The sequence below is a fragment of the Prinia subflava genome, chromosome 2 (assembly GCF_021018805.1).
Source record: "Prinia subflava isolate CZ2003 ecotype Zambia chromosome 2, Cam_Psub_1.2, whole genome shotgun sequence".
Lineage (NCBI taxonomy): Eukaryota > Metazoa > Chordata > Aves > Passeriformes > Cisticolidae > Prinia > Prinia subflava.
The window spans coordinates 49,430,462-49,458,169 of record NC_086248.1 but is presented as its reverse complement, the minus strand read 5'-3'; the positions used below and the strand labels follow the sequence as shown (position 1 = coordinate 49,458,169).

The 27,708-nt window shown below is 38.8% G+C and overlaps 1 protein-coding gene across 1 annotated transcript in view; it reads right to left on the bottom strand.

The window, feature by feature from the left end:
* The window catches only part of SLC35F1 (solute carrier family 35 member F1), a 226,561-nt gene that overhangs the window by 10,644 nt on the left and 188,209 nt on the right, over positions 1–27,708 (bottom strand). The window contains exons 4-7 of the mRNA XM_063389877.1: positions 25,661–25,820; positions 20,208–20,364; positions 15,951–16,003; positions 11,292–11,446 (exon numbers count right to left, since the gene is read on the bottom strand). Of these exons, the coding sequence (XP_063245947.1) occupies positions 11,292–11,446; positions 15,951–16,003; positions 20,208–20,364; positions 25,661–25,820 (525 nt within the window). The remainder of the gene's footprint in view (positions 1–11,291; positions 11,447–15,950; positions 16,004–20,207; positions 20,365–25,660; positions 25,821–27,708) is intronic.

The window sequence follows — 27,708 nt, the reverse complement described above, 5'->3', positions numbered from 1 at the left end:
AACAAATCTGCTGGAACCTTTATGTGTGCTGCCATATCTCTCGGTTTTTAAGGAATCTCCAAGGGGACTCCAGCCACTGAGGTACGGTTTAGAGTGCCTTCCCTGCTCACCAACTGCAGAAGCTGGGATGTCTGAGCAGAAATGTTGGTTCTCTTGCTGAGAAGGGCACCAAGGGGCACTGGACAGCTTCAGTAATGATGATAACTGCTGGACAGCAAGTCTGTCCACTACCAGCAGGATTGCATTATATTCACACTTCAATGACCTCCAGCTATTTCTTAGGCAAACCATGAGGATAAAGTCTTGAGTGATTACTTTAGTCCTTAAAGTCCTATCTTGCCCTCTGAATACAGCTGGGATGAAATGTGAAGTGTGTAGTTAGTTCTTCCACATCTTTGATCATCACTGAATGAAGGAAGTTTGTCTCAACACATCACTCATGCCAGCAGAACCCAAAGCAAAAGTTTCTGGTTTGCCTGAACGACAGTGAAAATCTGACCCTGCCCTCGTTGCCATTTGGTGATGGCAAAAAAAAAAAGACTAAGTTTTTCCTGTGATTTCAAGCATGGCAGAAAGGCCATACTTCTCAATTCCTGATGCTTGCTTGCACCCTCAATATGATTTAACTTAGATGAAATGCTGTCCATTATTATGCCTTATGCTGAATTGCAAATGTTGCATAGAAACTGTGATGACATGGTATCAGATGACACATTTTCTGTATTTTCCAGCTGATTCTGTTCTACGGCTTGCTTGTTTTACTCCATGTAAAACATATTGATCTATGCTTTCTGTCATACAGCAGCACCCTCTTTTTCAGTTCTTGCATGATATTTGCTGGTGGGTACAGTTTAATTGGTAAAACAGTGGTCAGTGGGAAACTCCTAAGCTTTAAGCTCAGTTTTCTCTGAGATTTAAAGCTTTAACCTAAGCACTTTTTAGATGTTGAGGTTATCTACAAGGGAGAAAAATGAGGATAGTTTACTGGAAAACTGTCACCATGAATTCTGTTAAAATTTAGGAAATTTAATACATTTCCTGGAATTTATTGGTGGAATGAAACAAACTTATTGAGAAAACTGATAGCATTTTGGGAAAAATCTCTGAGCTTGACATAGGCAGCTGTAAGGCAAATACTGATTTTGCACAAAGCTGCACGATTTCATGCTTCTCAAATGGTATTCTTAGAAAAAATTAATAATAGCCTGTCCTTTCTAAATACATGCCTTATGGGGCAAAATGTTTGTGTGAAATGGCTTATCTTCTTTTCCTGAGTGCTGGGAGAGATGGGAACGTTGCTTTCTCTTCTGCTTCCCTTTGTTGCCTCTAACATCAGACATGAAGAAAAAATGAGCCTGTGCTCAGAACCCCTGCAGGATCAGCAGTCTGTCTAATTAAAAAGTGCAAGGTAGAATGAGTCCTGCAATCTGTTTTAATCTTCTCCACGTAGGGAAGAGATTTTCACGTGAAGTTAAAACACTTCTATTACATTGCTCTAATTTCCTGTGAGCATCCTTACTGTGGCAAGAGGGACCTTCATTTCTGGTTATTTTATATCAATTACTTGGCAAGAAAATGGTAAAGGACCTATCCTTTTAGATGCTCTCAGTACAAAAAGGAGGAGCACAACAGAAAAACTTATAAAATCAATTTTCCCTCCCCACTTTTACCTTTCAGTATTCTTGGTTGGTTTGCTCTATCAGCTGCCAGTTGCCATGTGTCTTTTTGGGTTTGTGTACAAGTATTTAATATAGCAGCAGCTGTCTGCTGTAACTGATTCTCCATTACTGTACATGAGGCTAATTGTGCTTAGAGCGTTCAAAACCATGGGTACAATAACTGATTCATCTTGGATTCTTTGTTTCTATTTTCCTGCTGAATCCAACAACACATTCCTTTAGAAATTCCTTCCCAAATGGTGTTCTTTTCTCCTGGCAATACAAATGGGGAGCACCCCTACCCTGAGAAACGAGGACTGTGCAGCTGCAATTACTCTTACCATGAGTGACCATGCCAGCTGTCTGGAGGAGTGTGGCATGGCTGTTTCATGTCGGGGTTCTCTGTAGTGTGACACATCTGCTGCTGGCAACGAGAGGCCAAACTTCAGGAACTCCAAGAGCTCTCAGTTGAGTCAACTCTCAAGGCAGGTGCATGAGGGAATCAGAATGGAGACCATGTCCTAAGCTGTCAAATCCAACCCTCCATTACTGCTTACAATCAGAGCACATATTCCAACTGGCAAATCCTCCTCATGCAAGCATTATTAGGGCTTTTTTTCACTTTCCACTAACCTATTTGAAATTATCCTGGAACCTCCCTGCTATGACAGCCAGAAAATACCCCTAATTTCTATACATTCTCAGTTTCCACCCATATGTTCTTGTATCATTAGATCAAATAATTCTCATTTTCTCCCTGTGAATTTATAGACTGATTAATACATGTTAAGGTTCTATAGTCCCTTCCAACCCATCAAGGCTATGTTACATACAATAAAGATTGTTTTAGGGATCTGTATATTCAGTACATTGTTAGGGCCCACACGGTTACTCTGTCAAAGCTTTGGAGCAGATAAGGGAAAAAGCTCTGCCTGGCATGTTTGACCTGGCAGAAAAAACCCTATAGCTACAGCTAGAAAAGTGCTGTCCCTGAGATGGTAAGTTGTCCTGTCCTATGGCATTAGCACTTCTCCATCAATACCAGAAATACCTAGACAGACTCATTTGGAAACAGCTTTGTCACAGCCGTGCTCAAATTCTTCCCATCTGTTGCCACAGACACTGCCTCGCACTTTGTGCTTCACAGCATTTCTCAATGTCAGCCAGTTCTAGCTGCCTGATTATTCTAATTCTTCTTCCTACTGAGGGTGCCAAATCTATTACTACAGTCACTACACAAGATTGGTCTTCAACCAGACCAACTCTTTGGGACCTCCATCAGCGAGTCCCTTCGAGCATGCTGGTTCTCTCTCAGCACATTGCCTTGTCCTTTATCCTCATTAGCCAGTTTCTCACCTGGCTTCCAAACTTTACATCACTAATCCTGCTCTTTAGCTTAACTGATAATTGTCTCTGCTGCAATGTTCAAAAGCCTTGCACATTAGATCTACTATTTGTCTTTTCCCTATAAAAATTTGTTAAATTATCAGACATCAGGTTTAGATGGGGTTATCTGTCTTCTGTGAACCAGCTTGCATTTTATCCAATTTTCCATTTATCTCCATGTCTCTAATTATGTTTACTTCTGATTTTATTGTCTACTCCATATCAAATTTGAAGTATTCACATTATTGTGTTCTGTTTCTACTTCTGATGTAGTAATTTCTATTTCTATTAAAGATGGTGCATTGTCCTCACATTTAACTCTCATCCTTACTGCATATGACAGAAGGTCCCAATTTTGTTTTGGTGCCAAGCACAAGGTTGTTTAATTTTGGCCTCCACTCTCCTTGCACAGCAAAACTATTTCTTCTCTTAATATACAAGAAGAACTTTTGCTGTTTGTTTCACTTTCTTCTTCACTGCCAAACTTAGTTTATCTTTTACAGTAATTAGACTTCACTCCTTCTCTTTTTTATCTGCACAGTATTAGTTTTCTTTTGTGATTCCTTGTTTTGTGTTTATTTCTAACAATTTCTAAACAGATGGTTTGTCCACTTGCATCTTGAGTTCTCCCTTACAAGTGGTCCTCTTGTCCTTAAGACATGAATTTGAGATTACTATAAGTTAAAGGTCTTAAAAATCTCCTTCAGATCCATTATGAGCCATTTTAACAGTGTTTCTTGCCAGACTTAACTCATGTAGGTGGTGGGAATAATTCCAGAAGTTTAGTCCAGCTAATAAAACTGCTTGTCAGCAGTGGTGCTGTCAAGCATTTATCCCATATCACGGGTTTGAAAGCTTTCAGTTTAGTGGAAAGAGGCAGTTTAGACAAAAATAAGACATTTTTTTGTAGATGTTCTAGAAGCTAATAAAATACTCTATGCTTCGACTGAAAGCATGTAAAAGTGATGTTTTCTAACTGTTGTTTTGTTTGCATGTTGACCCTTTCCTCCATTCCGGTAGGAAAGAGAAGCTGATATGGATGTTTTAACCCTGTATGTCTGTAGCATTCACTGATTTGGCTGGTAGGAGACACAACTGGAACAAACATTTCAGTTGTACACCAAACCAGATTTTATGTATGTTCTTTCCTGGCAGCTCATATATGGCATAATTTGTAGGTCACACATAATTCTTTGCACACTTCCTAAATATTCTACCTTCTTTTCTGGTCACTTCTTGAAAGAAAGTTTACTCAGTTCCATAACAAGTCTCCAAATTTATATTGAAATTATTGTATTTAACCCCTAGCATTTTCTTTCAAAGATTATTCTGTCTACACCTCTGAGGAACTTCTAGTCTTATCTTCCCTAGGCAAAGGTGAAAATAACATCCAATTCAAAGAATCATAATTTCAAAATCTTGTAGATTTTCAGTAGCTGAATCTTGTTTAAGGTTTTGAATTAACTGCTGCCTTGCTAATTCATGACTTTTTTTCTGCTTTCTCTCCTGGGTTGCAAATTATTGCTGAGATATGTAACTCAACACATTCATTGTACTCTCTTGTTTTCAAAAATATGCTTATCTTGGGAAATGCTGAGATTCTTATTTATGCTGATTTTTTCCTCCACAAGTAATTATGAAACTTAGCCTCTTGGTCTTTGCTTTCATATTCATTGAGCATCATTTAGAAAAAGTATGTTGCCAGTAAGATCCATCTCTTTAGACAGGATGACTGAATTATCTTTTTTCTGTCTGTGCCTTTTCTTGTGTTAAAGAAAAAGATAGTTATTTGCTACAATATTTTTTGCTGTCTGCAGTTTGCAATCCATTTTCTGGTTCTTAGATATTATGCATCTTTATTGCTGTGATCCCCCAGATTTCCTTTTCCATGCCATATTCACAAGCACCTTTAAAATCAATATGGCTTTGTTGAAGATTTATCATACAAGAGGTAAATTTAAAGCTATTTACTTCTTTCAGATTGTAACAATTGCACTTCACAATGAACTCTTGTGATATACTTAAGAGATCTCTGAGCAATTCCCTATTAATTTCTTCACTAATTCCATAGATTTTATATTTTAACCCTTGAGTTATGCAGGAAGGTGTGACACTCAGACATAGGAAGATGTGATTCAGAAGTTATCCTCAATAACAAGGGAGTGGTGGTGGTGGTGTTTGCTTTGGAGTATTCTAAGATCAAGATGTGTTCACTTAGCATTTCTGTTTTGATAATCAGGCATTTCCAACAAAAATGCATTCTCCTAGAAAGCTTCAAATCAGTTCTGTTGTGTGTAGTCTTTTAACATGAGACAAAATGAAAAAGTCGTAAGCTAAAAGCACTGAAAACAAACTAAAAAACTTGACATTTATGATGAGCTGGTGTCTGAAAAAATATATTTGAAATCGAAGCTTTTATCATAACTTCTGCAATATGAATGTCACATCATTGACACCCCTCTTGACAGCTTCCAAAGAGTGAGTATCCATGTTTCACTATTCATGCTTGGCAACTAATGAATCTATTTCAAGATAGCACTGTGAAAGGAAGACATCCTTTAAAAAATGCAGTATTTTGAAAAACTTGCCATATCTGTGCTGTGTTGCTAAAAATCTGTCAGGCTGCGCAACATCTTGGTGGGAGGCATTTTGTTTTCCAGCTTCAACTCTCTCCTGACATTTTACTTCACAGCTTTTCTGTTGTATGCCATCCTGCACCATGACAAAAAGCGTGAGTGGAAGGGGCCCTTTTGTCACAGGAATTCGTGTGACCAAAGGCACACCTAACTCCTTTCCACCCCAAAGCAGTTCTTTAAACACAGACATCTAATTGTTTTCTAATTGACTGTAATTTGGAGGAGGAAATTCAAATAGCTAACCAAAGAAAAAAATAAATTTAAAGGAATTTGAAGATGATGGTGCTTAAATGAAAGGCATGTAGACAGTACAGCTTCATGGGAGGAGAGCTGTTGGGAGGGACTCCCACTGCAAGAAATTTAGTACTTTGGAAAAGAAAAGGAAACATGAACACAGGCTTTTGCACATTACCAGTGACATAAAGAATTAACTAGTAATATGACTTACCCTCATTATTATCATCACAGGCTTAGAAGTATGGAAAAGGATCAAAGCCATGTGATTAAATTCCATTAAAACAGAAAGTTTATCCATCAAGCAGCTTGCATCAGAAAAATACTTGTAAGTATATGACTGAGAAAGTGATAATGTAAAAAACAGTTTTTTAGCCTGCACTGCCTGCTTCACTAGAAATAATGATGCACCACTGACAGCACCACTGACAACCCCACTGTCAAAGTTTAAAATAGGTAGGTGTTAGATCCCTAACAAGTGCAAGCAAAGAATAGGAACTTACTGACTTCAGCTTATACTTTCAGGGAAATTTAAAAAAAAGGTGAGAACATAAACTGAAGTATTTTCTCAGTTAGGTGAGAGGTTTGGGGAAAGTCTGTCAGATGTTTATAGATGGCTGCCAAATAAAAATCAAAGTAATAAACAATCCTCCCCCAAACCAAACGAATTTTATTTAACTCCTCCACTCAAACCAAACATAACAGGAGATTGTATCCATCCTGCTCCAACAAAATCCAGGACTGCCTGAAGCATATAGAGTCAAGGTCAACAATAAGGTTTCATCTGCATAGTCATGGAACTGTAGTTTTTTTTAAGATTATTCCTTGAGTGGCAGGCTTTCCTAATTTAGGAAAATGAACTGAAGTGCACCAAAGACAGCAGAAAAACTCACGCTGGCTTCAATACATATTTCTAGCAAGGGTCAAATTTTCACTACAGTGATGACTATGTAAATCCCAAATTCACAGGCATTGCTTAGGATCTGTGCTGTCAAAAAAGAACCTGGAACCCCCTTCAGCCAACCATCACCCTCTCTTCTTCATCTGGAAAAACCCCAGTCTTCATGGCTTGTTTCTTCATGTAATGGGAAGACTGGCATCTTCAATTGGATGGATACTGTTAGAATTTGCATTGAAAAGCAATTTTTAGAAACATCACTGAGTATCAGCAAATGAGGTTTCAACTAGCAGAATTTCAGATTTCTGGTCCTGGAAGGTTTTGAGTATCATGTTTGTCTGTGTATCCAAGCCCTTTGTCACAGATACTCTCCAAGATTCTGAATCAAGATACATGACTTCCTTGATTCTTTATGAAATACATGCATTTTCTTCATTTGGGAATTGCTACTATATCCAGAAGTTCTGAGTTTTTATAGCTGTACCTTGGATAAAGCCATGAATGAATTTGGCAAGGCATAATATAATTTATTGTGCTTGGCTTGCTAGGTAATGATATAATATAGTGTGACTCAACCTGCTGGTCCAGAACACAATCAGTATTCATGCTCTAGCTGCTGGAAAATATAAAATAAACTGTTTAGATTATTTAGTGAGAACCTAATTTGCTTAGAATGACTAAAGACAACATAGAGCTTGCAGAGCAAAAGTGATAAGTCTAAAAGTTCACATAACAAAAGAGCTAAGGCTGAGACTAAAATGTAAAAAAGAAGAAGAAAAAGAAGAAAAATGCCCCCATATTTGTACAAAAGTTCTAACTCTGTGCACCCAGAGACGTGGCCCTGAATTTTCTAGTACCACTGGTGTTCATGTATCCATAACAAAATGGCCAAGGACAGTCCTGTTACTTGTGCTAAAGAAGAAGGTAAAATGAGAACAGACATCTAGGAAAGTTTTGAACATAAAAATTGTGTAACATATATTAATATGGAGAGAATTTAAAAAAAAATATTGAAGATATGGTGTTGTATACTTAAATGCTATAGCAGCGGTGGATACTCAGCTATCAAAGAGGCCATACACATTTCTCCATCTGCTGGAATATTTAAAATCAAGTATTGATTACAGAAGAAACAAAAAAAGATAGCTTTTATTTGGGGGATGCGAGAACTTTTAAGAATGATGCATTACAATCTAGTAATCTATCTCTAACCGAAAGCTATATATTTTTATATTTTAACACAACAGCATCCTGAACAACTAAATCTTGAATTTCATATATATCACCAGAACTGTGTCAAGTTAACAGGCTGAATTTCCAGCTTCCATGGGCCTGGGAAGTGTTCAGTGTGCTGAGAAGATGCTGCAGCTCTTTATAAACTCATACATGTCCTGCATGCAATGATATTGCAAGGCTGTATTATATAAAAATGAAATGCTAATGAATCAAAACACTTCAAAGACAACCTTCTCCTCAGTTTAGTTTCAAAAGCTCTGAAGCTCAGTTAAACTAATTTCCTACATTTTCCATGGATTATCATAGATCTACTGCTATAGGTGCAATAAACCTGTCTGGTGATAAAAGTGGCAGCACAGGGAAAAATCACGACAGTTTCTTGAAAGCCTCATAAAATGATATTCTGTAAGGGACACTAAACCACTCAGTTGATCTTATTTCAGCATAAACCCATTTGCTTCCCAGTGAAGTGGGGCTATGCCCATCGGCCAGTGCAGCAAAAAGCAGAAGGAGCTGCAGGAGACGAACTAGCTGGGCTAGGAACGAAATAGCTCTTTAAAACCTAGGAAACAAGCAAGTGTACACAGTCCTAGGAAGGGAATTAATTCAGATCTCTTCATGCCAACATATTAGACTTCATTATTGACTGCAAGTCACACATTTCACAGTTCTGCTTCCTCAGATAAAATGATACCTGATAGCAAACCATAAAGAAAAGGAGGAGGTCATCTGACTATGGATAAAAACAGGCTGTAAGGCTTACAGGATGATAACTAAAGAAGAAACCAAGTAACTAAAGTGGACTTTTAAATCTACATGATCTTTGCATATAGCGTCTCTCTTCAAATTTCGTCTGCAAAGTAAGTTTGAAGGGTGTGAAAGGAGACACTGACAGCTTGAGAAGTTGATGCTGCATTTCAGGTAAAGGTCCTTTCACAAAGCCCTGATAAAAGTCTTCTTCTTATCAACACTTCAGCTGGGTAGAACAAAGGAGAGACACGTGAGGTGTATGGATTGCAAGATGAGTATAAATTACAAAAGAAATGTAGTGGTGAAAAAATGTCAGTGCTGGCATGCTATCCATGGGGTAACTGGCTTCCTAGAGAAAGAGTAAAGGGCATTGCACCAGGTGCTGGAGGAACCAGGACCTCGAGCTGAAAGGGCTGTCTCAGGGAGGAGGAAATCCAACCAGATGAGGTGCAGAGAAGGCCTTGCTCTGATTAGTGAACTAAGGGCTGAGACAATGTGATTCCTCTCTACTGATACATTTTTACTTTTACAGTGGACTAAAATGCCATGGGGATGGGCATTGTTGCTGCTAATGGATGCTCTCTGTAGAAGATGAATGGACCAAACCATTCATCAAATCCAGCCACAAGTAAATTTATAAGGAGGAAATAAGGAGGTTTGTAGATATTGGAGAAGTAACGTTCTGAAAGTCTTCCAAGGACAGCAGTGGAGGGAAAAGCCTGAATATGTTTAAGTAATTGTCTGATAAGTGGTTATGAAAGCAACAGCATGATACACACAGCAACCATAGCAGAATGAGATTTTCAGTTTTCTAACAATTAGAGCAAGGGGCAGAGGGGACCATCAGTTACTTCAGATGTGGAACTCAACCAGTTTACCAGGACACGTGTTGACAGGGATGCTTTCAACCAGAAAACCTTTCAGTTCTGAGCCTTCTACTCCTGAGCACTTTTTCCATAACAGGTCTTGAAGGGAGACCAAGGTGCTGTTACAGATGGGAGCTGACATGCACTTACTGTAGAAGGATGGGAGTCACTAAAGCTGAAAATTCTGCCTTCCTGGCTCTGCTAATGTATCCAAAAACTAGACACAGGGAAGCAATTAAAGCTTTAATACACCTTTTACCTTTCAAATATCTGAACTTTAAAGTTTGTGCTTGCAAAATTGCCTTTTTTGTTGGGTTTGAGCAATGTTGGGCACAGAGCTGTCCAACCTCTTTTGCCTCTGTGCCTCAAAAGGCACAGAGCTGCCTTTTGAGTTTTTCCCTCTACAGGAGTTTGATTTTGCTAGTACACCACCACCACTGTTTTCAGAATAATATTTGTCTTTCACTGTATAATTTAGTAATTTTTCTTAGAAACAGTGGACTAACACCACTAAATATATTTGTCTGTGGGTATCAAATAATATTATTAACTGGAGATAAGTTTTCAGATAACATCTAATGTCAAACACTTTGGGTTTGAAGTGTGAGGTAAAAAGAAGAAGAAACAATACCACCATGAGACAGATCTGCAAAGCAGCATGCAACACCTACATAGTGTTTTCAGTCAAATTTTTGTTTCTATTCTTGCTTTTCTTCTGCCTGCAAAATTCTCAAACCCATAAAACCAAAATAAAAGACAGTAGTGAAAAACAATTTTGTGTTGGACTCCGAAGAATTGAACTTTCACTGTCTCATTCAGATTCATTCAGGTACTATTACCATAACAAAATCTGGTTGAATTGATTAGACACTTAGAATTTTAATGCTCTCTTTTGCCTAACACTTCTAACACAATTTAGCTATCAAGCAACCTCCCTCCTGTGCATAAATGATGGTAGAAAGCAATTGCTTCCAGCACTGCAATGTTATTTTCACTGGATGGACACTGAGGAGGGATACTTGTGAATAATGAAGTGCCATTCCTGATAAATGGAGGTCAAATGAGGTCCTGTAAAACACGGTGTTTTAAATATTAGCGGACCTGGGAGGTCAAAGTTTAACTTCAACATAAACATGCTGCAAATTTTGGCATTTACAGTAAGAGACAAGCCACTGGTACGGCCAAGAGAAAGGTGTAATTTATGAACAATTTAGTTATAAATTCAGAATCAGTATGAATGAAACAACCTTGTTCCCAGGGGGGAAAAAAAAACCAGTCTGTGGGAATTTTGGAAGAGTCCTTCCCTTCATGCTGCCACCTTAGGTCTGTTCACAGCAGTTGATAAGACCCTTTGATAAGTAAGATGAAATTAATGGTACAGTGTCTGATGAACAGGTACTCAAATCTTAAAACTTGTAACAAAAAGACCAAATGAGCTCTCTTAGAAAACAAGAAATCATATAATAAAGCTGGTTTTAGTGTAGGAAGACTGACGTAAAAAAATCAACTTGCACTTTTACTGTTTAGATCTAGCAAAGCTTGGAGGCTTCTCTTGTTTCCTCATTCTGCACTGACGTTCCCTCAGGCATACTGTTATCACCCAAACACATCTCTGATTCCCACATACCTTGTAGTGGAAGAGGAACAATCCACAGAAGAGGCTGTACAGGTCAGCCGTGAGCAGGGAGAGGTTGACGGCAGTCGCACTGGTTTTCTTTATGACCACTGGCATAAAGCTGTAGAGGCCAAACATACAGGCACTAAAGCCAACGTACAGCAAGCCTGCAGAAGAGAAACAAGAAGCAAAGTGACCTTACAGCCTGCAGAAATGACTTTGTTGGGAGGAAGAAGGTTGTGCTTTTAGGAAAAGAAAGAAGAATGCTTTGTCAAAGGAAAATTCAAATTAATAATATATACATATAGAGAGAGTGAAAACGATATCAACACTGGGCATTTGGTATCCTTTGGGATCTCCATAATAGCAGAGTTGTTTCAAATTGGTGTCTTATACAAGCAGTGACTACCTCATGTCCAGCATAGACTTGGACAAAATGATGCATTTGAACATACCAGATCTAGTCTCTGCAGGAGCTGAATGTCCCCAGCACCACGTGAGTTCAGCTGAGTTGGATGGAGCACACAGAATTTTCTGGGAATGGACCCAAAATATGAATGCAAAATTATCTGTAGAGGAGTTAATGTGCAAATGAATGAATGCATGTGGATAGCACTCAGTTTTTCAAGGTCCTAATCCTACTTTGCACCAAAACTGACAAATCACTTTGGTTTTGCACCTCTGTTCCTCTGCTCCTTTTTGTCTGCCTTCCTCAATAAAACCTTTGTAAGCTGAAACTCTTTCCTGCTGCATGTTTACAGAGTGCCTCACACGAATTAGATTGTTAGACACTAATATAATAAAAATACATTACAGTAAAAATCTAAATTAATTTAAAAACCTAAATAACTTACTGGGAAAGAATTCATTGCTTCAGTTATTACTTGATAAATCCCAAGGCAAATTAATCAATATGAAGTTAAGAAACCAGGCAACACTTTACACATCTGCTCTCATGCAAATGCTATTTCTTGGCCTCCTGTACGCTACAGAATTCCCAGCTGGTATGTGCATGAGCCTAAATTGAGACTCATGCCAGCTCTTCAGAACATGTTATTGACTAAAAGTTGTAGAAAATCTGATTGCCAAAGTCCTGAAAGGGATTAGAAAGGATTAAAAAACCACGCCATATAATGTCCATATATCTGCATGTGGATCCATTTAGTTAAAAATTCTCTAGAAAAGCTATGTAAAGGACAAAATCAGCTGTGACAGATTGAGTCCTTTAGAAACTTATGAACTGAAGTGTACATTCAACTGAAACAAATGCAGCAGACACAAACTATCAGTGTCCATACATGCTATGGCATGATAAGGATTTGGATTTATATTCAGAACAGGGACAATCATGGTAAAAACTGCTTTTACTCATAGGTGGCAATTTCATAAGGTGTGCATTGCATACTGGCATCAGAATTCAGTTTTAGGCAGTGCTTGAAAGCTGCTTTATTTAAATTCTGTGACTCTTCTGTAGCAGACAAATAATTGTACCATATGGAGTGTAGTTTAGGTCAATGGGAAATTGTTTTGCATACAGAAGCATGAAACCAGCTTTTCTTCAAGGATTAAGAAGAACAGGTCAGGCACTAAAGCCTTTGTGGATCAGAAGTCTGCATTGTCAAAGTACAGTCTATGAATCACCAGCTGGTCCACCAACCCTCTGGTTGTCTGGATTTAACACAGCTTTGCTGGTTTATGCCCTCAACTTACACTATAATTTTATGGTACTGCCTTGGTGTTCACATTATTTGACAGCCAGCTTCACAGGCTGCTTTTCCAAAGGACATTTCAGTTCCAGTGGAAAATTGTTTCAACTGTAGCTGTTCTAGCAAAGGTGAATATAAAGTGGCATTTAATTTACAGCTTAAAAATACATGTAATATCTACCAGCTGGGTGGCATTTAGTGGTGACAATAAACAAATGAAATTAACATCATATGATTTTCAGATATTGCTTCTTAGAGGGCTGATTTTGAGACTGAAAATATGTTTTAAGTCAACAGCTTGAAGCCTCAGCCCCCTTAGGTATCCATGCAGTGCAAATAGCAGCCTTGGGAATTGCCACTAGTGCTGCAGTCCCAGCAGACTCCAGAAGCTCTCTGGGCAACCTGCTCTCCTGCCTGCCTGTCCTCAGTGTGAAGATTTTCCTTTTATCTGTCTGAATCTGTCATTTGAGCTTCTGTCTGCTGTCTCTCATCCTCCTGCCATGCACCTCTGTGAAGACCTCAGCTCTGTCCTTTTGATAACCTCCTCATAGGTAACTTCCACAGGCTGAATGAGCCCCAGTTCCTGAGTATTTTTCCACTTCTCTTTACACTTGGGGTCTTCACACAAATGGGCAGGATCTGTCTAAAACAGCCCAAGTACGACCAAGGCCAATATGAGTTGAGAACTTCTGGTCTTGTTCCTGAGCAAGGTGGTTGAATGTTGCAGGGTGAAATGATTCACAAATGTTGCCTTTGTGCTTTTACTCCAAAAGCAAATGATGAATTGGCATGAAATGGAATCAGTTATGATCTTCCATACTGCCTTGGAACAAAAACCATTCAGAAATATCCAAACACCCGGTAACAAAGGGCACTTCCTTGGAGCTACAAACTGGTTTTCTTTTAAATAAAACTGATGCGAGTTTATTTGTTACTATTTCATCTATCACTATCAAACTTGTCATGGTCTCATATGAAACCACTCAGTCAAAACTGTAAAATCATCCTCCTTTCAGTCTGGTTATCAGCAATGATTAATACTTAAATCTTCAGGGATTCAAACAGAGCTACACTGATTCACACTAAGTGTGAAGATGATGATATGTATCAGGGCAATTTCCAAAATTAACACCAGGAGGGCCACAGCCTGTTTTAAACATGATAGACATAACAGATTGGCTTTAGATCTTTATATTCAAAAATCATTTGCATCAGTTAAAAGGTAGCTCATTTGATCTTAAAAGCACAATTATGGCAGATGGCAACAGGCCACCTCAAGTTATTTATGAGGTTGCCTGCTGTGACTTTATCACCACTGTTGGGAAGGCTGATGATTTAACTCTGCTGGACTGCAGGTTTGAGTCTGTCACAGCGGATAACTGCTCAGGACAAGGCTGTGATCTCCCTGACACAGATTTGTCAATCACTTCTTGACAATTTTGTATCACTGCCAATGCAATGGAAAGTACACCAGGTGCAGCGGAAGCCAGGGAAGAACTACAGAACTGTCACCATTTAATCTATGTTCAACTACACCACATTTCCAAAAATTGCTCTAACAAAGCAAGTACATATCTATGATGCTTTTGCTAAGATGATCTCAGCCTTGTGAAGCGTAAGGACTCTTCAGAATTAGTAATCAACTTTCAGGGACATTTTGGCAGCATCACAGATGAAGTAAGCCTTTATTTTAACAGCATATTTCACTGATACTGGGTTTGATCAGAAATCTCATGGAAGTGGCTACGACATTTACATGGATAGTAGATTAATTTGGTATGACCACTGATAGTTCCATCAGTACCAGATTAATTATGTCCCTAAGCTCCTTGTCATGAAATATAAACAAACACTGATGCAATTATGCTGATTATCTCAAATTAAAGAAGGCCAATACACTTATAGTACACAGTTGAGTGTGTTTCTCCATGGATGCTTTAAATTGATTTGTCACTCAGTTTTGCAGCTCAAATTTCCAAGATTTCTAGGTGCAATGTTTTGTGAAAAATGTGCTGTATTTATCAAGGTTTAGGATGATGAAAGGAAATTGAGAACCAACTTCAAAGTTTAAAGAAACCAACTGTATTCCATAATTTGTATCCCCTCCCCTCAGGGATTCCCCAATAGTCAGTTGTTTTTGCACACTTCTGGGTTGTCATTTTGATGTTCAGTCTGAAATTAGGTAAAGAACTATTGTTAGTGGATTGCCAAAGCTTGAATCCTCTGCAATCCATCAGCTCTATGCTACTGTATCCTTTTATTTCTTCTATTGTCATAAATAATGAAAGAGTGATTATAGGGACTCCCCTAAATATCGATTTGCTTTTAAAACAAATAATTCATTGGACTGATTAGAAGGGGGTTATAAACTGAGCTTCCAAACAGAAATGGGAACATGCAATCCCCTGCTTGGCAGAACACCATGACAGCTTCATTGGGCATGATGCTCCAAAACTTGTCTAAAGGACACATCTGCTATATTCCACCAAGACAATTTAGAAAACAATTAAACACTTCCATACAGAAATGCTCCCCCTGGAAGGGAATTTATGAGGCTATAATATGTGCTGCGGGTACTTTTTTAGGTTATTTTGTTCTGTTCCATTTTCTTTCTTTGGCTTTCATTGAAAAGGTTTGGCTCTTCATGACTACCTCATTTATTGCCCCAGTGCTGCATTGAATCTTAGAAGTGGAACCCCATTACTGTTTTACTTCATGGCTGTCTGAATGATTATCTTATAGTATTCATATGCTTAACCCAATCGTGTAAGGAAGGCATAACACAGCGATGGAGGAGACATAATTTAAGAACAGTTATGAGGCATGCAGCTCATCCTTTGGTAGTAACCAGGGGAAAAGTCACAAACATTGGCTCCCCTGAAACTCTGTATCCACCTCCCCAAACACTGGCCGTCTCCATGCCTCCTTCAGTAACCATCTTCAAGGAGATAAAATGTGTTCTTACCTATTTGCCAATCCCAGGGGACTTTCAACAGCTCTTTGTGTTCCATGATTGCACTGGAAGAGAAGAGAAGGCAAAATTTGATGGAAGAGAACAGAAGTTAAATTACTTCCACTCATTCAATTCAAATGCTGGACAAAACAACATAAATAACCTTATAACAAAAAATCTCTGTAGGAAGCAAATGCAATCAAGAGTTTGCTAATCTACTCTGGCATTATCCCTGTGTCTGTGTATTTGAAAGGTCTTCAGGGCAGTAATCAGATGTGATAGCATACAATTTCCCCTGGTTTATTTCCAGCTCTCTATATACCTGCTCTACATGTCCATTCCCCTAAATGTTCAATCCTTTTGTACTTTTCTGACTTATATTCTGAAAGCTTTTAAATGTTAATTATTAATAATGCATCTATCTGAGTTTTTCACGCTCCAGAGGAGCTCTGCAGTGTAAAATAAATAAATATCACAGGTTGGTTTGGGAAGCATACTGTGATTTCTTACACACTGAGAGAAACCAAACAGTCACAGCAGTGAAAGTCAGGATAATAAGCAAAGGATGGGCAAACCTGCAAAAGTCCACTCTCAGTATCTTGTAAATCTTGCACTGTACATTAACATCAAAGTAAAAAATCCATAAAATTCTAAGGTGGCGACAAGTCAGCTCTTACCAATCCAGGCAAATAGACCCTTGGAGATAAGATACCTCCCAAGCTAGGTCTTCACTCAGGTAACTGATTTCCCTATCTGTGTGATTTCCAGATAAATCCTGCTGTGCACAACTCTGCATGCTGGTCTGGACACTATTTTAAACAAGTCTAAAATATGGAATTATAGAGATTGAAAAACAAAGTACCTAGTAGAAAAGATGGCATGTGGAAGACCAAGTCTAACAGTAAAACTGCAGGAGTTCAGCACCTTCCAGATTAATCCAGTCTAAAGAGTTGGATCCTGTAAATTCTAATTTGCTTGCTGCTGATGTGAGGCAGATCTAATACTGTGTACAGAATAATAAGACTATATCCTCTGCAAAATAACTAAATTATAGGTGTCTTTGCATGGAAGGTATATGTTTCTTTTATCAGTAATTCCTGAAGAATATAATGAAAACAAACTGCAATGTCTCTTGGTCTGGAAAAAAAAAATTCACATAGCTCAAACGAAGGAACACTGTGTTCACATTATTGCTTAGCCAGTACAACAGATGTATAAAACAATATGCTATGGCTTGTGGTTCCTTATGATCTGTGAAACAAAGAGGGGTGAGAGAAACTTTGCCAGAAGTGGCCATTTAGTGATGCCAGAGACACTGAAGAACTGGAATCAATGATTTTGAAAGGCTGTGGTAGTTGGAGGAGGTCCCTGATGACTGAAAAGAGACAAATGCAACATTCAATTCAACACAGAATAGAAAGTACAGCCTGGCCAGCCTTATGCTAACCTTTGGGAAGATTAAGGAACAAATCTACCCAGAAGCCATTTGCAGGAATGAAGAAGGCGATGCCACTGGGAACAGCCAGCACTGTGCTCCCAAGAGCAAACCTGACCCAACTGACTGCCTTTCATGATGAGGTGACTGGATAATAAGGGAGAGGGAATGGATGAGAGGATGTGGTGTAACCTACTGCTACTTTAGCAAGGTTTCCAGTGTGATTTTCTTGAAGATCTTTAGAGACTCAAGAGGTATGGACTAGATGGGTGGACTGTCTACAATGCTGTCTAAAGAAAAGGGTGAGAAGAAACCTCATTAAGTTCAAGAAAAACAAGCACTAACTCCTGCACCTGGGGTGGAGTGACACTATGTACAGGCTGGGAGCTGACTGGATAGAAAGTTGTTTTCCATCAATAAACCTAAGAGTCCTGGTGGACATCAACCTGAACCCAAGTCAATGTGTCCCTGGAGCAGAGGAGCATCCTGAGCTGTATTAGTAAAAGTCTGGACAGAAAGTTGAAGGATGCGATTTGTGAGACAATATCCAACTGCGGGCTGTCCAGAACAAGACAGACAACAGTAAATTGAAGGGAGTACAGTGGAACTCCATCATAATAGTCAGGCAGGTTGAGGACAGGATCTAAGAGGAGATGTTGAAACAGCAGGGCTTGCTTTGTGTGAAGAAGAGAAGGCTAAGCTGGGAAAAAGGAGGATACAACAATAAATTCTCCATCTTAACTGTGCAATGCGTAGTTACAGACAAGATAGTCATACTTTTCTTGGAGGTGCACAACAAAAGGATGAATGAAAATGGAGACAAGTTGCAATGTGGAAAACTGATTAAATATCAAGGGAAAAAAAAAAGTGAAACACTGGAACCGGCTGCCCAGCATGACTGGCACCTCCATTCTTGGAGATACTAAGAAATCAACTGAACAAGTTCCTAAGCAGCCTGATGTAACTTTGAAGCTAGCTTTGAGTAGGAGCTTGAACCAGATGACCTTCAGGGGACATTAGAAAATAGGCCATGTTATGATTATGTGATTCCATCAGATAACCTTATCTCCATTTGCTGGGTAATTGTGACATCCTCAAGTCTGGTGAACTAATCTCTTATTCTTCCTCCCTGCTTTAATCATATTCAATATACTTCTCTTTCCACCATGTCTGGGTAATCAGCCAACTCATTAATTCACTGTTTCCCCTGATACCTTAGCTCTTCCTCCTTTGCTGCACAACAGGCATTATGTGTGTTTGCTTTATGTTACAATCTAAGATTCCTCCAGTTTAGAGGATCTAAAGATCCTATATTGCACCAAAGTGGCCAGTAGTTTTTCAAAGAAAGAGCCTGCAAATTGAGAAACTGGCTTCTCTTTGAAGGAAGTGTTGTATTTACTTAGATTAAATCTCTGTGAACACATAACTGTGACTTCTGCTATACATTACATGCAAAGGTAAGAAAAAGGCACAGGTATGAAATAAACGGGCTGGGTCTCCAGAAGGTGCCCAGAAGGCACCATCAGCAAAAAGCTGCAGAGGCTGGAGGAGAAAAACCTGCTGGAGTGAACTTTTGGACCAAAGGTTGAAGAGAAAAACCTTAGGGCTTTCAGCAAAGAAATGGTTTGTTATTGTTTCCTTCCAGCTGTGTCTTGTTTACACAAAGATGCCTTATTCCAAAACCAGATTCTCACCAGCAGAACTGCTCACAGACCCTGAAGTCTGTTGTGACTAATTGCTTGGGTCAAGAGGGAGTAATGACACCACCACTGAATTCTGGAATACGACACATTTACATGACAGTTTACACACACAGAGGAAGATAAGGGCACTGCTGTGATGTCCTCACAATGTTAGCATCTACTTAATCACAAACATATAAAAAAATGCTTTAGCCAAAGACACTAGGCACATTTACATGTTCTTAAATTTCATGTTTTTTAAAAGGGAACTTCTTGTATGGCAGCTAGTTAATATAAATAATTTTAAGACACTTGTTCGGATCCCAAATAAGTACATTAAGCTTTTTAGATAAAAAACCAGAACTATTGAATTAGGAATTGATGGCCTGTGTTTTTTTGATCAGCCTCTGTTCTTAGAAGCAGCTTAGATCTGTAGAGAAGCAACTTGTTTTGGACTAATAAAAGTCAGTGTGTGTTACAAGCACCAGTGACAGACCTGCACAAAATCCAGCAATCTTGCAGGGCTACTTTTACATCAGTCACAGTACTGCAACATTGGAACTATTAGGCTTGCAGTTGAGAGGCTCATTAGGGAAGAGTGAGATGCTCTCACTCTGTAGATCCTGAAATCCATGCAACAATCTCCTACGTGCTAAACACTTTTGAAGTGAAAAGGCCATTTTCTCAAAGGCTTTTTCATGATTTCCACCATATCATAATGTAGTTCCACAGAACAAGTGAACCAGTAAAATACTTTCTGACTTGATGCGTCCTCTACCTCTTTAGAAATCAAAGTGGCTTTTTAAAAGTACAAAACAGAACCAGAAGAAGCTTTAGATTTTGTTATTCACAGTTCAGACTAATACATGAAGTATCCATTTGTCTTCCAGCAGCAAGATGGTGGGATGTGTCTTCTCCCTCTTCATGTGAGTACTTAAGGACACTGGTCCTTGAGTTAGAGTAGTTGGGTAAAAATTTGTGTTATTATTCAAATCACTCATTTGAAATATGGAAACCAATGCAAATTTCAAGATGAGAAGACACCTGCTCTCCACAGGAAAGGACTAATTTGGAAGAAGTGGTTAGTGTATCTCAACAGAGGCCACAGCTACACTTATCTGAGCCTCAGTGGGTTCAAACCTGCCCACTTACAGCTGAATTCCACTGAAGAAGGAGCCAAAGAGCCCGATCATGCCCAGGAATTCCACTCGACTCAGATTTCGGACGATGTACTCCTCACACACATTCGATATGCCGTAGAGTGTTGCTCCACCAAGTACTAAGAGGTCTCCTATCAGTTTATTTTCACCTAGGGATAAATAGAAAATAAATCAGAATGCCTCAAAACAACCATCTCTTGTCCAAAACAACTGCATGTTCTTCCCTACAGATTTCATTCCTCAGTCACTACTTATCTGGTAGCCCTTATCTGGGTTAATAAAACGAATGCAAATGTTCTGTCATTTTAACAGTTTTCATTCAATACACCAGCCAAACCTAGCAGAGACAAAGGGAGAGCATATTCCTTGATATAGAAAAAAGAAGCCAAAAAATTCTGAAAAACTTTTAAAAGAAAGTATAGAATCCAAGTGACACTCTTCAGAGACTGATCTTTTTTACTTCATTATTGCTACCTTTTATTTTCTTTGCAGAGAAAATGTGACTCAGCTCTATAGAGCAGTTTTCATCTCATCTTGAAATTTAACCAGTCTAAAGCATGTTCAGTACTTAGATGTGAGGACAACTGAAAAATACTGTGTACCTGTGAAATGAGTGAAGAAGTCATTACAACCTAATATTGACCTCATTCTCACATGGATCTGTTTGACAAGAACGGGAGGAGGAAGGATGGGGTGTAGACAGGGTGATGATAATGACAGATTTTTAAAAGAGGTTCAATTAACATAGCAGTACTTGATGCATGCAAAGAACAACAAAATGTATTTTCATAACTCCAGGTATACAGAATTACTACAACATTTTGTTATCAAAGACTGCTTGAAATCTTTTTAAGTCTTGGAAGATTTTATTATTGGGTGTTGGAGGGAGCTGCAGTGACATTTGATCAAGATCAAGTTATAGCTTGACAACAGAGGCTCTAGCTTTGCAAAGTGGTGCATGCAATTCCCTCTGCACATATGGCTTGTTAAATTATTTCTACAGGAGCTACAGCTTCACAAAGCTGTCAGATATTGCTGCAGAACCATATTCTGAAAGGCTGGATATAATGGATTTTTCTTTGAAAAGTTTCAGCAGAAATGCTGAAGTACTAAACTGTATATTTTAAAAAAGAAACCTTGTTTTCTTTTAAAATATCATGGTTTAATTTTTATATCCCTAACTTTAAAGTTTTATTTCAATTGATTTGTAAAATATACATTGCAGTAAATAAAAATGGAAACCAAACATTCTGACTGGTTCAAAATCATCTTTTCAATGTTTTTCTTTAAGGAGTGCTTTTAAGTCTTCAGTTATCATTCCAAACTGCAGTGCTGAAATTTCTACGGAGATGAAATTTATGATATTAAAAATGGTCATAAGAGGACAGACAAAGGGTTCATCAGTCCTGTCTCCAGCACTGGCTATAAGCACTAGAAAAGTATAAGTTGTTTATGGACAACAGGAATGGAGTAAAGTGTAAAATATTCCCAGTGATACTCTCTTAGTCTCCAACATTTTTCAGCTCAGATCACATGTGGCTTCTGTGTATTTAGCAAACATTCCTAGATTTGTTTTTCACATACTCATCCAGCCTTTCACTGAATTTCTGTTTTGAATGTTCCTTGACTGGCAACACTTTTATATTTGACGATTCATCTTTTTACAATTTGGTTGTTTTGTTGGTGGTGATGTTTTGTTTATTTTTTCCTTATTTTAGTCTTCTTTTGCAATCAGTAATGGAAGACATTCTTAATTTAAAACAACCATCAGCACTTTACAAAACTTCTTCATACCGCTGATGCATTTCATATTTCACAGTGGCTCCACTGATTCCTCACTGAACTCACTTATTTGGTATTTATTGCAGCTACTCACTGACACTTCAGGGAAGAATTGCTGAAAAAGCTTCTGACCTTAGAGTTTCTGCTGGGACAAAAATATCATTCTTTTGCATCCGTGAAACAAAAGCAGCTCAGAGGCTGAGCATTTCCACACAGATGGGATGGCCTCAAGCATCACACCCTGATAGCTCTTCCCAAAGAGTTCTCATGCTGAGAGTGAGCCTCAGCCTTCAGGGCTTTCCCAGAAGAGGGAGCCGAGATCTGTTCAGTGCACCAGACTCCAACCTGGGAACCTCCTCTGGTACTCAGCAGCACAGGGTGGCTGAGGAGAGCACAAACAAATAGGGAAGTGCAGAGGAACTTTTATCAGCCAGTTCTTGGTAGATTAGGCATTTTCTGAGATAAAAGTTGCATTAGACCATCAAATTTAATAAGCCTGGAGGGATTCTTCATCACTTTGTGTAAAATCTGTATATTTTCGGCCTACTATTAAGAAGTACTTCATGTTTTTAACTTTTACGCTGTATACCTCAAAATCATATTAGTCATCCCATAATTTTCTGAGAAATATTTAAAAATCACTTTGTATTAACCCTCTTCATATCACTGAAGACTTCATATACCTTTACAGTATCTGTCTTTCTTGCCTTCTCTGAGAGATGGAATGTCCCAGTCTGGCCACAGTCTCCTCATCTGAATCCATTTTATGCCCTTGAACAGCTTTCTCACCTTTCTCCAGCTTATACAGGCTTATTTTCTGATGACTTCTTTTTGACATGCAGTGACTAGAGTAATACATGGTACCCAAGGAGTTAGTGCATCAAAACTTTATATACTGGTGTAAAAATGTTGTAAAATATGTTTTTGCTTTCTTTCTTAGCAATTACTATTCTGGCTGTCAAATGCCTTATCTTTGCTTCCTCGAGAGGTTTTGGAACTTTTCCCCAAGACTGACATGTCCCTGTAGACTCATTTTCATGGATGTAATATCCACGTGCATCTACTGGTTTCATTGCTAAGGAAATGTGTCAACTAACTAGAGGCATTCCAAAGACTTTTAGGGTAATAAACTTGCATTTGACCAATTCAGTGGTGTAGGTCATTCTTGAGAAGACGCACAAGGCATAGCCTGGCAAAACACGTTTTACATTAATGATTGTAACCATATCTAATATTCTGTGGAGAAGTCATATGGTCCAGAGCAGAGTTAAGTGTTTTGGGAACTAGTTACAGCATTATAGTGTAACACAAATCTTTTAAATGTGAATTGTGTTCTGACACATCTCCTTTTCATACTCCCAGTAGGCCTCTTTGTCACTCCTTTGCCCTAGCCCCTGCCATTAAGAGGTGTTTCTCTTTTCTTTTGATTGTAGTTACTGATGAACATGATACCTAAAAATCCCTCTCAATGTGTCCCACTTTAATGGAACACTGATATATGTATTAGCAGGAGTGATGTGACTGGTTTTCAGAGACTGTTGTAAGTTAAAGCTATGAAGTGTTTTGAAAAACCTGGATGAAACACTTAGACCTGTGTGGCTTAGACCCCTGTGTATGAGCAGAAGTGTGAAAGCAAGTCATGGGTGTTAGTTCAGAATAATGTTATTTTCAGGTATACTTGGCATGTAAGATGATAGAGCTCTAAATAATTGTTTTCCCATTGAGTAATGTGCAAAGTATCAGTAAGAATACAATTGAAAATTGAAAGCATGTGTGCACATTATACCTAAGTCCTGCAGATATTTTGGAAAAATACCTATTAATCTCTCAGTGACACATTTGAAATTCATGTTCCCTTACTGTAAGAGTTGGCAGGCTCAATTGCCTTATGCTGTGGGTACCTAGCAGAGCCTTATGGCTCTTCTAATACAGTAAGCAGTGTGCTCAACAGGGGCACACAGGTATCAATAGTTCTTGTTCTATCAATAGTTCTTCACCTAAAATATAAGATAAACAGAGACATTTACTAGGGACTTATGAAGCACTACTGCTTTTGGTGTCTTCCTTCCTTTAGTTTGTCCAGTCCTAGGAAACATCCTATAAATGGTGTACAACCTCTTAATTAAGAGTTTCAACAATTTTGTTCTTTTGTTCCTGCCACTATTTTTTTTTCTACTTGTACATTTTAATGTGTAGTTTTAGTCTTTCAAAGAAATTAACTAGGTGATCTATTTTACTCTGTTAAAGACAGCATCATTAATAACATCTAAAATAAGTACAAACGCCGCAGTCTCTCTGCATAGCAATGAGCATGGACACAGTTTTTCATGTGTAGTTCCAAGTTAAAAGGCAATAATGCCTGTTAACAGATTTTTCTGGACAAATTTACTTAACAGCTATACCCATGCTTTAATGATGAACATGGCAAATAACATCTAATTACTGCAGTTGGATGGCAAAGTGTCAGTGTTCCTCAATCTGTTCCTTGTCTGCTTCCACTGCCCCACATGCTCCTGCTGATCCACAGCTCACCTGCTCAAGCATGTTACTCTCTAGACTGCTGGGACACAGGATGTTTCTTCTGGAACCTGGTCTGAAATCTCAATCCCTCTGAAATCAGCCATTCCCAATACAGCTTTTGCTGGCTGATTGCACAGTACAGAGTATATTATTTCTTTTTTAGCTGGGCCAAGGCTACTTCTGGAGGACACCAGTAACTAAAGGTCTCTTTTCAGGATTAAGGACAGAGATAGAAGGGGGCAGGGAGATATGGTGAGCACTGTCACAAACTCCATTGTTTTATTTAGCAGCATTCTGGCAAATGCAGTTTTTACAGCACTTGCATTTGTATTCAGAAAGCTGAGTCAAGAATTTTAAATCCCAGTGTATTATGCTCTGCTCACAATTCAGTGCTTTTAATTAAGAATGAAAACTGTGCCTAATTGACAATCTTTGAAAAGAATTTCCAGCCTTCCCACATCATTTGGCTTGGCACTAGAAAAATCAATGTGACAGGGGAAGTTGATCGATGAAATCTAACTCTGTCTAGTCTGCATTAATAGATACACACACATTATTCATATGATGCCACCCTTAAAAAAAGAACATTTTACACACATGGAGGTTATTTTCAAAAGCATTACAGTCAAGTCCCAAAGCTTCAGTATGACACTCTGTGCAACACCCAACTGGTAGTATATAAGTCTGGTGTCTTTTAGCATCTACCAAGTGACCCCACCTCTGTAGAAAAACAAGCAAAGTTGAGGAGAAGTAAGAGCACACAGTGGGTGTGAGAGGTGCTTATGACTCAGAAATGTAGCCAATTTGGAAAGGAAGCTATTCAAGTTTGTAGTCCAACAGCTAAGCCAAAAGAGAACAAAACTACAAATATTTAGCTTGTCCCTCGTGCAGGGGGTGACCTGTGTTGTAAGACACAGGGCCCAAGAAACCTGTTTGCAGCACTGCTGACTTGTAAGTGTTGGAAAAAGTTCCCTTTTTGCCCTTCTGACAAAGTGACAACTCTGAGTGGTGCGGTGCTTTGGATCCATGAATGTACAGAGTCTCTTTCCACATTTCACCCTTTTTTGACCCCAGTCTGACACACCCTGGTCAATGGCTTCTCTGAACAGAACTTGGCCATATAACCCATTTATCCTAACTTACCTGCTCCTTGCTGCCTCCCAACGAGGACATCTGCTCCTGCCATGCAGCCCATGCCCAGAATGCAGACCACAATCCCAATGAAATGCACTGCCTTGTATCGTACCAGTAAGAAGAACCAGGAGAGGAGTATCACCACTGGGATGACAAAACAGTCTAGGAGCTGTCAAAAAAGAGAAGAAAAATCAAGAACATATCAACCTGCAAATGCTTTGCCCTAAACACTAGGACAGATTACAGCAGAGAGAAGCAGGGTTATTTAGTTATTTATTCAGTTGATAGCACTTTCTAACAAGAGAAAGTTGTATTCAAGTGGCTCTTCATACATCAGACACAGGGCAAGACTGTCCATGACAATTCCACAAATTCAGGAGAGCTGTTGCTCTACGATAACACTCAAATGCACTGCTCTTGGATTCAGCTGCATATTTCAAGGCCATGGGAAGAAAAACTGGGCCAAAAGAGAGTCACACCACTCCATCTGCTCCTCACCCCTGGTGATTAATAGACAAGGACTGAAGGTAGTTTTCCTGCAGTCTAGACATATGCTTTAATTCAGTCCTTTCAGGTCGAGATATTAGGAACGTTCATAACACACAATTTGACCAGATTTATTACACGTGTCTATATAAATCAGGGTTTTTCTGCATGCAGAATGCTTATGAAAAATCTGTCCCCTGTGGTGACTGTTATCTCTGTGAAAATAGAGTCCCATAGGCCTTTCAAGGAAAAAAGAAACCCAAAACCCCATCTTGTGTGCAGTGCAAGAAACTCAGTCTTCTTGCCAATATACCCTTGGAAACAGCTTTCTCAAAGAAATGTTATGAAACACAATTTTTAATTGTTTGGGTTTTTTTCAGAGACATCAAGCAATAGGCCCAGAGAAGATGCAATAAAAGAAAGAAATGTACCAAATTTTTGTGAGAGGACCTTCAGATTTTCAAATTAAAATATATTTTAGAGACTAAACTAACTGCATGTCACCAGGAAACAAAAATCCTATGTAAGAAACACCCAAAGAAACTTGACTTTAATCCCACTTCCTAAAAGGATACAGGTAATGAAGAGTTGCAATTCTGTGGACTAATGATGGGATTTAACAAACTGTGCAGGATACACTACTGTTCAATGCCAATTGATACAGCATGCACCAAAGCCATTTGACATACATCTTATTCCTAATGAAAATGTCTGGAACAACCAAAGAAGAACCGTGAACCATGTCCATAGTTCTGGTAAAAACACTCCAGATATTGTTACATTTATTTTAGATGATGTTTGGTTTTTCTTCCCTTTGAACCCGTCACATGTTACTCACTTTCTCGGTGTGATTTAGCACTAATGACACTGTTATCAAATAAAGATCAAACCCCATTTTAACTTCTTTGTTCATACATGTGTTATTTGAAGAAAGAAAGATTTTGGACTATTCCAAGAATTTTATTGCTTAGAAAACTATTTTTTTGCACCTGATATATATATGTAATAAACATTAGAATTGTGGGATCAGCAAAAATATAAACCCCAAATTTTGGACTGAGGATAATTTCCCTGAAACTTCCTTTGAAAAACAGGAGTGTGTGGTGAAAACCCATCAATTTCAAAGATTTCCCAGACAGTGAAAGGCAAAAGGCTTCAGAGGAAAACCAGTTTATCAGTGGGACCATGCTGCTCTTGGCAGGCTTGAACAGTCCCAAAGAGCTGCAGAACAGATGAGGGAAATTACAAATGGGAACAGTCAATGCTAAAAGCAGATACCGCATTGAAAGTGAGAGCTAATCATCTAAAAGTCGTGGTCAGGCCTCTTTACAGTGAAAACTTTCTGCAGCAGTCCTCCAAACGCCATCCTTCACTGACAGAACACAGAAAGGGACAAGGTGTGAAAGAACTGGAACAAGGTTCTTTGCTGGCACGAGGCCTCTGCTGTGCCCCTGCAGAGCCCACAGCACACCCGGCGCCCACCCAGCTCACAGTGGGCAGCTGGGCTGGCAGAGACACACACATGCACTCAGCACATGCACAGGGACAGCTCCAGGAGCCTGCTGCTGGTG